Raw genomic sequence first — 14693 nt, forward strand, 5'->3', positions numbered from 1 at the left:
GGGACTAGGTTTTTCAAGATAAACTTTTGTCGTGAATTTCGACGAGGAACAGCATGCCAACCTCCACGTGCGGCATTTTTTTTCACCCTGTATATATCAATGATATGAGTAAAGAAGTGGAATCAGAGATAAGACTTTTTGCAGATGATGTTATTCTGTAGAGAGTAATAAATAAGTCACAAGATTATGAACAACTGCAAAATGTCCTCGATAATGTTGTGAGATGGACAGAAGGCAATGGTATGACGATAAACGGGGTTAAAAGGTTGTGAGTTTCACAAATAGGAAAAGTCCTCTCTGTTTTAATTATTGCGTTGATGGCGTGAAAGTTCCTTTTGGGGATCATTGTAAGTATCTAGGTGTTAATATAACGAAAGATATTCATTGGGGTAATCACATAAATATGATTGTAAATAAAGGGTACAGATTTCTGCACATGGTTATGAGGGTATTTAGGGGTTGTAGTAAGGATGTAAAGGAGAAGGCATGTAAGTCCCTGGTGAGACCCCAACTAGAGCATGGTTCCAGGGTATGGTATCCTCACTAGGAATACATAATTCAAGAACTGGAAAAATCCAAAGGAAATCAGATCGATTTGTTCTGGGTGATTTCCGACATAAGAGTAGCGTTACAAAAATATTGCAAAGTTTGAGCTGAGAAGACTTGGGAGAAAGGAGACGAGCTGCTCGACTAAGCGGTATGTTCCGAGCTGTCAGTAGAGAGATGGCGTGGAATGACGTCAGTAGACGAATAAGTTTTGAGTGTTGTCTTTAAATGTAGGAAATATTACAATATAAAAATAAAGCTGGAATTCAAGAGGAAAAATTGGGGCAAATATTTGTTTATAGGAAGGGGAGTTAGGGATTGGAATAACTTACCAAGGGAGATGTTCAATAAATTTCCAATTTCTTTGCAATCATTCAAGAAAAGTCTTGGAAAACAACAGATAGGAAAACTGCCACCTGGGCGACTGCCCTAAATACAGATCAGTAGTGACTGAACTGTACGTGGATTGTTCAAGAGTTGGAAAGGCAAACACTCCATACATCTTAGCTCCAAATGGAAGGACACTTAATGAAGTTTATGCGTAATCTCTATTAGGAAAGTTAGTTTGTTTTTATATATTATCGTCTTTTATATTATTTTAATATTATTTGTACCATCCACCAATCCGGTATCTTAGGAATTGAAAGTAACAATATAAAAAATAAATTAATGTAACTCATGCAATTTATGTAAAAATGACGCGTGTTAATAAATAATAGTTGTTCATTTTGGTTTGAAATGAACGGTGTAGTCCGCCTCTGTGGTGTAGTGGTTAGCGTGATTAGCTGCCGCCCCCGAAGGTCCGGGTTCGATTCCCGGCTCTATCACGAAATTTGATAAGTGGTACGAGGGCTGGAACGGGGTCCACTCAGCCTCGGGAGGTCAACTGAGGAAAGGTGGGTTCGATTCCCACCTCAGCCATCCTGGAAGTGGTTTTCCGTGGTTTCCCCACTTCTCCTCCAGGCAAATGCCGAGATGGTACCTAACTTAAGGCCACGGCCGCTTCCTTCCCTTTTCCTTGCCTGTCCCATCCAATCTTCCCATCACTCCACAAGGCCCATGTTCAGCATAGCAGGTGAGGCCGCCTGGGTGAGGTACTGGTCATCCTCCCCAGTTATATCCCCCGACCCAGAGTCTGAAGCTCCAGGACACTGCCCTTGAGGCGGTAGAGGTGGGATCCCGGGCTGAGTCGGAAGGGAAAACCGACCCTGGAGCGAAAACAGATTAAGAAGAAGAAGAATGAACGGTGTAAAAATATGTAACGGTAGTAAGCCGCGGGTACAAGCTAGTTCTGTACACACATCGGGAATGGTGGGATCAAAAAAGAAAGAATGTTCCTATGCATGGACGCCCATAGGATAGTTTGGGCGAGGGGAGGGGGCTAGACCTGGGGGTATGTAGTATTTTTAATATTTTGGAAGACGAATGGCGACTTGTATTCCACGTTAGAATTCCACACACGGTACCTCCTACCACTTCTACCTAATACCGATTTTTAAACAATTTTCTTGAAAGAAAAACACCTGGCTATATTACATTTTGTCCTTTCCCTGAGAGCTGGTGGGGGGGGGGGCGTCCCCACCTTGCCCCCGGGCATGGGCGCTCATGTTCCTATGAGCATATATCGCATGCCACCCCATCATGGATTAGCGCAACCGCTCGAGGATTCTCGACTCTTGTCGAGAAGGTGCACAGGCGTTAATCAAGGTCGTTGACGTCGAAGCACACACCACACCTTCCATGTGTCCCCAGAAATCGAGCAAACGTGTTGTCCACAAACCAGTGTACACATAAACTGAAGTTCAAATGACCCTGCGTAGAGTTCCCCACAACACGCTGTATGCGTGGGGACCGTACATAATACTTAACCCGGACTTGTCAGGGTGTCTCTCCATCAATCTCTTCTTTCTTCTATACGAGTCCTTCAATCTCCTCTCTCTTCTATCTAAGACTCTTCAGGGTCAGGCAGGATTAAGGATTGGGTAATGTCCCGGCCTCAGGTAACATGGCCTGAGACGTGCAAATTTGTCTCGTGCAATGGCATGATAACAATGTCATTATCAGGCAAGAGGATCGTGGTAACTATCCTACACAAGCATACACTATATGCTAAGAATGCGATCTTGGTCTGGTTTATTGACAAATATGGCAAAGTGTGGGTGGACATTAGGGCCGACATTCAGGATTTACACGGGAATACTTTACATAACTGATGACTGAAGTCTCATATTTGCCTTCGACTTGGCACTAGCTGACTACTATCACAAAAACCATGACTTCATCAAACAAAACATCTACATCCAAAGCGCACAGTTAAGTTTTACAGATTACATTGAACTCGAGTCTGAAGGACTCTAAAACCCTGTTAAGTTAATAGCTCTGCTGGTGGTGGTGATTATTGTTTTAAGAGGAAGTACATCTTGGCAATCATCCACTATATAACACTAATCAGAGGGAAAAAGGAAGGGATCCGACACTTCGAAAAATGAAGGTATCGGCCAAAGAAAGACAAGGACCACGAAGGGGGTGAAAATGAAAGACTCCCTAGGCCTCGAGTGCTCTAATACCGTCGGGGTCGGAAAAGAACAAGAGTTGATCAAGGGTGGTCGGATAGGATAGAAGAAGGTGAAGAGCCTGGCACAAGTAAGTAGAAGCAATGCCAGGACTCATCTAAGGGCCCCGTGGTCGCCAACCCACGAAGGGCCCATGGACGGGGCCGCTGGGCACGAGGGGGCGCGGCCAAATGAGAAACCAGCACCGGACGATGGAGCGACGGCCCTTAGCCAGGACCAACCCGTCCATCCTGGTACCAGTGCCGTTCCCGGTGACACGGTGGCTAACAGGCTTACCACCTCCTTCACCACCATCGCCCGGACGAAGAACAGCCATGAGGAGCAGAAAACTTCGAGGTCGTCCACGACGACCTACGACTATAATTCTTTGATTGTAATCTTTGCTATTGTATACATCTGTATTATATCCTTATGTTTATATTTCTTTGCCAAATTATTCTGACTGTATTAAGTGTAATAAAGTACTGTGGAATTCTAAGTTGCTTAGATGCCACCACTGTTCCTCGCCAGTTCGGGGCTTCGCCGGTGCACCTCCGACTCTTAACACGCGAGCTTGTCTCGCTTGTAAAAGGAGAGCCCTGGGGTGAGCTGGTGCAAGACATGTGCTAACTACATGGTTCCAGTAGCACAACACCTCAGAGTGGAGCCGTGCACTAAGGTTTGCCCAGTTAATGAAGAACAGTGCTGTACATTTTGAAATTAATAGGTCCCCGTACGAAGCGATGTTAGATGCCCTCCTAAACATGGTTTGTCTTCGTCAAGTTTACATCCTGAAGCATTGGCGAACGTTCTCTCTGAGGACGATCTTAAAAATATAATTAATCGAGTGAGTGTTAGAAGTGAAATAGGGAGTGAAACGTTGCAGGATAATGATCATAGCAAATCTCCAGTGCAAGAGGATAACATACCAACGAGAACAGAGAGGGAGAATGTGTTCCAGACAATAATAAATACTGCCTGATTTAGACGAGCCAACTCGTGCTATTAACGACACAGAACTGAGGCGTGCAAGTGCTTAGAGGAACAAGCACAAAGAGTGCAGCAGTGCTCAGATTGTTGTTGCCACCAGTGGAAAAGGAATGTACAGTGAGAGTTCCAGTTCCCGACTTCGATCGAGGAAGGTCTATCCTGGGTGTCGTCCTCGAGACAACGACTGATATCTGATGACAAGAGATGGTGTGCTGAGCCAGCGTTACGCAAGGTAATAAATTGATTGGTTTTAAATACACTGACTGACAGAGCAAATGCAACACCAAGAAGGAGTGGTTCGAAAGGGATGAAAGTTGGGGAAAAAACAGAGACGGCACGGACGAATAATTGATGTTTATTTCAAACCGATATGCAGGTTACACAATGCGCACGGCATCGACTCAGTAGGATGTAGGACCACCGCGAGCGGCGATGCACGCAGAAGCACGTCGAGGTACACAGTCCATAAGAGTGCGGATGGTGTCCTGAGGGATGGTTCTCCATTCTCTGTCAACCATTTGCCACAGTTGGTCGTCCGTACGAGGCTGGGGCAGAGTTTGCAAACGGCGTCCAATGAGATCCCATACGTGTTCGATTGGTGAGAGATCCGGAGAGTACGCTGGCCACGGAAGCATCTGTACACCTCGTAGAGCCTGTTGGGAGATGCGAGCAGTGTGTGGGCGGGCATTATCCTCCTGAAACAGAGCATTGGGCAGCCCCTGAAGGTACGGGAGTGCCACCGGCCGCAGCACATGCTGCACGTAGCGGTGGGCATTTAACGTGCCTTGAATACGCACTAGAGGTGACGTGGAATCATACGCAATAGCGCCCCAAACCATGATGCCGCGTTGTCTAGCGGTAGGGCGCTCCACAGTTACTGCCGGATTTGACCTTTCTCCACGCCGACGCCACACTCGTCTGCGGTGACTATCACTGACAGAACAGAAGCGTGACTCATCGGAGAACACGACGTTCCGCCATTCCCTCATCCAAGTCGCTCTAGCCCGGCACCATGCCAGGCGTGCACGTCTATGCTGTGGAGTCAATGGTAGTCTTCTGAGCGGACGCCGGGAGTGCAGGCCTCCTTCAATCAATCGACGGGAAATTGTTCTGGTCGATATTGGAACAGCCAGGGTGTCTTGCATATGCTGAAGAATGGCGGTTGACGTGGCGTGCGGGGCTGCCACCGCTTGGCGGCGGATGCGCCGATCCTCGCGTGCTGACTTCACTCGGGCTGCGCCTGGACCCCTCGCACATGCCACATGTCCCTGCGCCAACCAACTTCGCCACAGGCGCTGCACCGTGGACACATCCCTATGGGTATCGGCTGCGATTTGACGAAGCGACCAACCTGCCCTTCTCAGCCCGATCACCATACCCCTCGTAAAGTCGTCTGTCTGCTGGAAATGCCTCCGTTGACGGCGGCCTGGCATTCTTAGCTATACACGTGTCCTGTGGCACACGACAACACGTCCTACAATGACTGTCGGCTGAGAAATCACGGTACGAAGTGGGCCATTCGCCAACGCCGTGTCCCATTTATCGTTCGCTACGTGCGCAGCACAGCGGCGCATTTTACATCATGAGCATACCTCAGTGACGTCAGTCTACCCTGCAATTGGCATAAAGTTCTGACCACTCCTTCTTGGTGTTGCATTTGCTCTGTCAGTCAGTGTATTTTGGAAAGGGACGATACGATTTACGACTACTGCTGCGACAACATTTTTTTTACAGGTCCCATTCAGTACTTGCCATCTTACAATGATCTCAGAGGAGGATGTTCCAGCAGAGAAAGCTGTTGCCTTGAGGACAGTTGTGACGTCTCAGTCGACGGGAGGTGGCCAGGGATTCTTCAAATGCAACTTCCTGCACAAATGTCAGACTCTGAGATGCTTTTGCAAAAAGACAAATGTGTTGTGGAACTGTAAGTGCCACAGTGCACGTCCTTGATGCAATACATGAATATTCAGTTCTGTTTTTTTCATCATCATCATCATCATCTGTTTACCCTCCAGGTTCGGCTTTACCCTCGGACTCAGCGAGGGATCCCACCTCCACCGCCTCAAGGGCAGTGTCCCGGAGCTTCAGACTCTTGGTCGGGGATACAACTGTGGAGAATGACCAGTACCTCGCCCAGGCCGCCTCACCTGCTATGCTGAACAGGGGCCTTGATGGGGGATGGGAAGATTGGAAGGTATAGGCAAGGAAGAGGGAAGGAAACGGCCGTGGCCTTAAGTTAGGTACCATCCCGGCATTCGCCTGGAGGAGAAGTGGGAAACCACGGAAAACCACTTCCAGGATGGCTGAGGTGGGAATCGAACCCACCTCTACTCAGTTGACCTCCCGAGGCTGAGTGGACCCCGTTCCAGCCCTCGTACCACTTTTCAAATTTCGTGGCAGAGCCGGGAATCGAACCCGGACCTCCGGGGGTGGCAGCTAATCACGCTAACCACTACACCACAGAGGCGGACAATAATTTCGTGTGGCTATTTCTAGCCGAGTGCAGCCCTTGTAAGGCAGACCCTCCGATGAGGGTGGGCGGCATCTGCCAATTGTAGGAAACTGCGTGTTATTGTGGTGGAGGATAGTGTTGTGTGTGGTGTGTAAGTTGCAGGGATGTTGGGGACAGCACAAACACCCAGCCCCCGGGCCATTGGAATTAACCAATGAAGGTTACAATCCCCGACCTAGCCGGGAATCGAACCCGGGACCCTCTGAACCGAAGGCCAGTACGCTGACCATTCAGCCAACGAGTCGGACTCTGTTTTTTTAATAAATTAAAATTCAACTTTTAGTGCAGCAAATTACTTTTTCTGTTCATACTTTATACTTTTCATGCTATTTTCATATAATATGACTATGTTTTCAAATTGCAGCTCATAAAATGCAACTCTCGAAATATGACTGTTTTGTTATTGCAGCACCATTGTTCACCTCTTGACAGTGAAGGTATACCATCACTAGCGATGGTGCACTATCCCTAGTGAATGTGTATTGTTTGGCAAAACTGGTATCAATAATCCACTTTCACTAAAGGGGTCAGTGAAGGTGCACCATCACCAGTGATGGCATACCTTCAATGAAACTTCCACTTCTACTGTAACATATACCTATATACCAGCAAATGTACCCGTGCTTCGCTACGGTATGCTACCTAAATTATTGTACACACAGTGAGTAAGATTATATTAAATTGCATGCCCCTTAGTGCTATACGAGAAACAAACCGAGGTGGACCCCGTACGTTGTTTCGATGTAACGTGCGCTTTGGCGAGTTTTAATGATAATGGTTGGCCATATTTCCTACTGCCATTCACAATGGAGTCCAGGAGTTTCCACTATAACGACATTGCCAACTGCCATTCACAGTAGATATGTGGAGTTTTCATTACAAAGACAGGTCCCTTTTCCTAATGCCAGTCACAATAGAGTTGGAGAGAGTGGTTAATAATCGAGAAATGCAGCTCTGTCAAACGAATAAGGAATCGATATACGAGAAGAAAAGAAAAATCAAAGGACCAAAGTCGTAGATATCTCCCAATTAAGCGGCGATTATATTATCTATTTTGTGTAATGACTTACCGTTTAGCCATCAATTACCCCAAAACGAAGGTATGCACCGTCATTAAAATTGCCTCCATATTTCAATATTTTTCGGGGCAAAAAATGTTACACATTTGGACAGCTTGATATTTTTATCAAAGGAAAGAGTGTCCAGGTTTCAGGATTAGCACTCGCACACATACGGAGAAATTAAGGAAGAAAATAATACAGTTGCAAAAGTCGACATTAATTGAAAATAGGAAAATAATGCAGGACAGCCGGATAGGACAAATACGTAAATACCAAGTGGATGTATGTAAAATGAAATGTTCCTCACTAAAGTGTGATGATAGGATTTGAGAAAGCAGTAACAAAGGAGAAATTTAGACGCAGGGATTCATAGATAAACAGATAAGAAGAGGCCTTATTGTGTTATTACTTAAGCCTTAAGAGGCAAGGCAGAGGCAATAAATTAAACCAGAAAACGGTAGAAGAGAAATACAGTACAAATTATAGCCAATGCCAGGAAACACATTACGGTTTGAAATAATGGGTTACACTCTGCGGTACTGTTCAAATACTAACTGCCACCTTCAGTGCTATTGGAAGACGATTGTAACCTCGAAGGGTATTCCGCAAATATCCCTCAGAATAGCAGCTTGATATCTCTCTTGCCTTCTACCCAAGGAACAATCACAAATTTACAGGAATGATGACGAACATGGCATCACGTCAGTTCCTTGCTGGCAAGCATACAGAGACATTGCCATGGTTACCAGTAGGTTCGTAGTCGGCCTGTCGGTCACTCAATGCAGCGAATTAAATCTGGAGAATATAGCAATTTTCTCCCGTCATCTGAAGAGTAAGCGAAATGATGTACTGTACATAGCAAAAGTTGTTTAAAATGAAGAGACGTTTCACATTTAACCCACGGATTTTACAGAAAATGACTAGTATAGGGGAAAATGGAAGAAAACTGTTCTGGTTTTGCTATAAACCCCCAGTCTGTTCACTGACGTTTACATGGCATGCATATCTAAACCTTTCCATGGATGAATATACTGTAAGTATGAAGTTTGGTCGACGTCTATTCGGCTGTTTCGCCAAGATGGTGGAACAGACAAATAAACAGTCAAACAGACACGAAAGCTAAAACCACCGATACGGTCTTGAGTTGACCCAAAACGGATATCTAAAACATTGGCAAAACATACGAAATTACAGACAGCGGACCCCCTACAACTTTATTTACATAGATATATCATCGAAGCCTCTAGTATATACCCATTTATTTATACTTGTGAAGATCACCTAACATCAACAAATCCACTAATGATCCATAGTCCATCAATGTCAGGTTCATATTAACTCATCCATTATTATTATTATTATTATTATTATTATTATTATTATTATTATTATCATCATCATCATCAAAGACCTCACATCTATACCCATAATCAATCAACCGTCTGAGCCACTGAGCCCGGCTTTTGCAGTATCTTCCTTAAAACGGCACAACTGTGTGTCGTGCTTTTTTGTCCTCAACCATGTGTTTAAACCTTTCTTTTTTCTTCCAATGGCCATTCTATTCTATGTTTTTCCGGGCTCTGTGGACCTTCTGTTGTTGATTCCTGTTTTGATAAATGTGAAGTTAATTTTTCTGATGAATTGTATTCGTCGGGCACTAACATTGTTTCAGATACTGGTTCGTATTCATTAATATCTAAAGTCTGCGTATATATTATTTCTGTATCAGACTCTAATATGTCTACTAAATATTGAAACATTGTCTCATCTTCTTCGGTTAAAATGGAAAGCTGGAAATGATTTTCTTTACAGTGATTATATAACGCATTCATTCCGTTACGAGGGTTCATTTTTATAGGCGGAAGCTTACTTCGGAACGACCCGTACTCAACTCACGGTGCCAAGTTCACTGCACTCACAATACTTTCTCTCTCTCTCTCTGGGGTCGGTAGATGCAGAGTGGGTCTTGGCCCTCAAGTGACCACGGCTGGTCCGTGGTCCAACAGCTCTGCACTCTGACCGGCCAACCAAGCAGAGGAGGGGTGGCTACGGCTCTACTGTCGTTTTACTCCTCTGCATTCGGGAGACGGGGTAGGGCTGGACCTCATGGCTGGCCCCAACCGTCGGCTGTCCTGAGAATGGTTTTCCGTGGTTTTCCATTCTCCTGCACTAAGGCGAATGTCGGGACAGTTCCTAGTAGAGGCCACGGCCGCCAACCCCCTCACCTTCTCCGAGCATCTCCTTCACCGTAACAAATCTCCAGGCCTGAGAGACTAAGAGGCCGTCTAAGAAGCCCGCCTCCCCTTTCAGGAAATAAATGAAAACAGTTTTTAGTGGTAGTAGTAACTCTCTCTCTGGCCCGCTTCTCCTTACATAGCGTCAACAGTTCAAAAGAACTTCACTCCGATTGGACACTAACGACGCCGACCCGCTCATCTTTACCGCCTTGGTGACTCGTGTATAGGCCATGTGCGCGACAGGATGTACTGTTCGAGGGTTTTACTTCAGTGTGCTCTTTCGGATGGTGTATAAATCGGTTTCACGTTTTCTTAACATTGATTGTTAGAAAATTTGAAAAAGCTTGTTTTTTATTACAAAGGTTTGCTGCTAGAGAAATATTGTAACTTTTTCATTAATTTATAAAAGGAAACCATCAGTTTCAAGCTGAAAAACTACAGGCAGATACAACTAAAATAATGAATATATATTTCTTTGTTCAGTTCGAGGGCGGCCCGACGAAGACTGTGCTAGCAGCTCTGGAATACATCAGCGGCAAGGTGGATGTCTTCCAACGGTACGGTGTGAACGAGTACATGACAGCTATGGGGCTCTCTGTGCATCCTGCATACCGTGGCCAAGGGATTGGCATCGAGTTGTTGAGAGCGCGCTTTGATCTGGGGCGTGCAGTCGGCTTAAAGCTGACTGTGACCGTCTTCACAGCGATATCTTCACAGGTGAGAGTCATGACCCATCAGGATCCTCAGGTAGCACCACATCTATTTCTTCCCGCTGAATCAAGAGTCCACGTTTCACTGCTGTGGACAAGCACGTTCCAAACAACATTTTTGAATAGCTTCATTTCGAAGGCTGCCTTAAAAGGATCTGAACAGTAGCGCAGACTACACACAACCCTATCTTATGCCGTGTTTTATGCCATTGGCGACTGCTAGTGGACTCCATCGAATAGTAAATTAAGCATGAGGAGAAGACCCGTGTCTTAATGACCTTCTTACTGCTGGTATTGGTTTCTAATGAAGGTCAAATATTCGCTGCCTAGTCCTTTAGTCTCTAGTATTCACGTCAGGTTAGAACGTTTCAGCCTATGGAAAGTCCGAGCATAATCTACGAACCACAGTTACACATGTTATGTTTGATATCTCCGGTAAAAGTAGCAGGATAACCAGCTGCCTCAGTGGACCAGTGGATCGGCCTCCGGATCCCAAGATAGCGGGTTCAAACCCGGCAGAGGTAGTCGGATTTTTGAGTGAAGGAAGGACAAGAGTCCATTCGACACTCCATGTCGTACGATGAAATGAAATGGCGTACGGCTTTTAGTGCCAGGAGTATCCGAAGACATGTTCGGCTCGTCAGGTGCAGGTCTTTTGATTTGACACCCGTAGGCGACCCGTGATGAGGATGAAATGATGATGAAGACAACTTATACACCCAGCCCCGTGCCAGAGAAATTAACCAATGGTGGTTAAAATTCCCGACCCTGTCGGCAATCGAACCCGTGAACAATGTGACCAAAGGCCAGCACGCTAGTTTCGGTTTACTCGGTCTTCCATCTAGTAGGCCTAGAGTAAAACAGAACGTCGACATTGACGAGCAGACCGCCAGATGAGTCGATTTTAAATGTCTGCACACGGTAGCTGAGGCCATACGATTAATATTATTAGTAGTAGAATAACCGTTATTTAGAGCCGAGTTTCCTGTCTATTCATTAACTATCTAGGCTAATAAGCATGTATAATTACCGCTGTGGTATAATCAGACGCTTGGCGAATGTTCCTTACTTTCTTGTGTACATTTTGAGCCGGCAGGGAACTTGTCTTTTCACCTCGTATTGACTAATGTTTCCTCTTTGGATCTATAAGTTCACTTGGTGAATATGTATTGTGAGGGCTGTAGAGTAGTCTGGAAGGAATTGTCCACTTTCATTTTGGTCACCTACAATATCTACCTAGTTTGGCGCTGAATACTTGCTGATGTACGGCAGGTGTGTCGACAGCACAGTGTCATCAGCCCCTTTACCGTACTTTTGATAATTCAGCAATTACGGCCAGTTTTATTTTCTCTTAGTGCGTAGGTAGAAAGACAATAATAATAATAATAATAATAATAATAATAATAATAATAATAATAATAATAATAATAATAATAATAATAATAATAATAATAATAATAATAATAAAAGTAGCCTATCAAGTATTGAGTTCTAATTTCAGTTCTCTTGTTTCAATTAACCTGTTATAATTAGGATATGGTTAAAGTGAAGTTTAGAATTGTAGCGTACAGTAGTGATCTTGCTTGTTCTAGCAGTGGTGGTAGTAGTAGTAGTAGTAGTAGTAGTAGTAGTAGTAGTAGTAGTAAGTGTCTGTATTAGTGCTGACATTTTAACCACACAATATATAAACAAACCCCATGGCGAAACAGCCCCAACACCAAGCGACCGCTTCTCAGCCCGAAGGCCTGCAGATTACGATGTGTCGTGTGGTCAGCACGACAGATCCATCCTCTCGGCCGTTATTCCTGGTTTTCAACACCGGGGCCGCCATCTCAGATAGTTCCCCAATTGTAATCGCTTAAGGCTGAGTGGACCTCGAACCAGCCCTCAGATGCAGGTAAAAATCCCAGAACTTGCCGGGAATCGAACTCGGGGCGTCCGGGTAAGAGGCAGGCACGCTACCCCTACACCGCGGGGCCAGCACACACAATATGTACTTGTCTACAAATCAAATACAAATCTATTTACAAAAAGCCCGGCGTTGGTTATGATATCTTATCAAAATGTCGTGTTTGAGTAAGCAAGGAGTGCGGATGTGCTGAGTTGAGTGTGGAGTAATGGGCAACACGTTGGCACAATGCAGGATAGCGATTGAGAGCTGGCCCTGTGGAATGGAAAGTAGAAAGGCGAGAAAAGTGAATATAAATGGTGAAAAAAGGGTGATGTTGGCAGCTCTACTGGTGGTGGCGGTGGTGGTTGTGCTGTTGATAAAAGGAGGAGTTGAAGTTAATCCTGGTCTAGTGGGTTCTATTGTATGGGAAGAGTTTGGAGGCATAAAAGAGATGATAAGAGAGGCATCTCAGACGGAACAAATAAGAGGATTGTTTCGGGAGCTATTTAAGGAGTTTAAGGACCTAAAAATGAGTATTAAGGAAGATGTGAAGGCGATAATGGAGGAGGAAGGGTGTAATAAAGATGAGCTGGAATTATTGAAGCAGAAGGTAAGAAGTTTGGAGAAAGACCTGAGAGAGACGAAGCGATTAGTAGTGAGTAGTGATCAAGGAATTTTGAGGAAAAAGAGACTAAAGTGGAACTAGTGTATAAAGTGGTGGAAATGGTGCAGAATAGGATGAAGATCAACTTGAGCGAAGTTGATATAGACGATGTGCACCTGGTTGGGAAAGTTAAGGGAAGGAGGCCGATTAGAGTGAAATTATTATCTAAATTGCTGGCGTACATTGTGATAAGGAATGAGAGTAATTTGAAAAGGTGAGAAAGTGTGAATAAGAAGGGAGATGAGTAGTGAAGCCATCAAGGAGAACAGAATCCTGAGCAGGCATTAAGGGAGGCAAGATAGGCCTTAAAGCATATATTAGAGGGCAGCAGCTGGTTGTTGGGAATGGCAGATTGTCACGCATATGGACGGTGCGCCGGCTAAAGCAAACAGATGAAGAAATTCAACATCAACAAAAGGCGACCCCGACGGCAGAGAGAGAAATGACGAATGTCACAAGGAGAAGTAGCGATGACGTAGAGGAGAGTGATATTACAGAAGTTAGTGAAGTCTCCACAGCACACCAAGATCGGGAAGTGGAGAATTTCTGAACAGCAGCGTCAGCAACCACATGGTCGGGAATGCAGAGACCTTGGTGAGCCAGGACAGCGCGGAGGGGAATGAAACAAGACATAGGGCGCGAGTGGTGCAGAGTGAAGTGAAAGGGGTGAGTGAAGGCAATAGGAGACAGGGTAATGATTCAACTTCACCGTGTAAAGGGAATACAGAGAGGAAAATGGAGAGAAGGCAGGCGCTAAATAAGGGAAGATAGATAAGTTTGAAAGATTTATGGGGAGGAAGAAAAGGTTAGGGTACGGAGAAAGGAAAGGAGGAGGACGATATAAAAGAAAAGGAAGAGGAGAGAGATGAGGAAGGCTTGCAAGGAAGAGTGACAAGAAGTAGGGTTGGAAGTGGTGAAACACAGAAGCAGAGAAGGGGAGGGGGAGGGAATAAATAACTAAATATGGCGATAGGGCTGTTGAATATTGAGGGGTTGATGGGGGAAGCTAGGAAACAAAAAATTGTGGAATTATAGAAGGATTTTGAGATAATTGCCTTAGTGGAGACGTGGTTGTCGGCCCCGCGGTGTAGAGGTAGCTTGCTTGCCTCTTACCCGGAGACCCCGAGTTCGATTTCCGGTCAGGTCAGGGATTTTTACCTGCATCTGAGGGCTAGTTCGAGGTCCACTCAGCTTACGTGATTTCAATTGAGGAGCTATCTAACAGTGAGATGGCGGCCCCGGTTTAGAAAGCCAAGAATAACGGCCGAGAGGATCCGTCGAGTTGACCACACGACACCTCGTAATCTGCAGGACTTCGAGTTGAGCAGCGGTCGCTTGGTAGGTCATGGTACTTCGGGGCTGTTGCACCATGGGGTTTTGTTTGGAGACGTGGTTAGGGAAAGGGGTAGAAATTGAATCGGGCAGGTATAGAGTAGTCAACGTGACAAGGAGAACACTGGGGAGGATGGGAAGAAACCCAGAGGTATATCAGATTTAATAAGAAATGAGATATCGGGGAAGGTAGAGAGG

The 14693-nt window shown here is 45.3% G+C and overlaps 1 protein-coding gene across 1 annotated transcript in view; it reads left to right on the forward strand.

Annotated features, from left to right (window-relative positions):
- Window positions 1–14693, forward strand: part of LOC136872782 (uncharacterized) — a 46956-nt gene that overhangs the window by 15067 nt on the left and 17196 nt on the right. Inside the window, exon 3 of the mRNA XM_067146624.2 lies at window positions 10382–10615. Within this exon, the coding sequence (XP_067002725.2) occupies window positions 10382–10615 (234 nt within the window). The remainder of the gene's footprint in view (window positions 1–10381; window positions 10616–14693) is intronic.

This window comes from Anabrus simplex, chromosome 4, assembly GCF_040414725.1.
Source record: "Anabrus simplex isolate iqAnaSimp1 chromosome 4, ASM4041472v1, whole genome shotgun sequence".
Taxonomy (NCBI): Eukaryota; Metazoa; Arthropoda; class Insecta; order Orthoptera; family Tettigoniidae; genus Anabrus; species Anabrus simplex.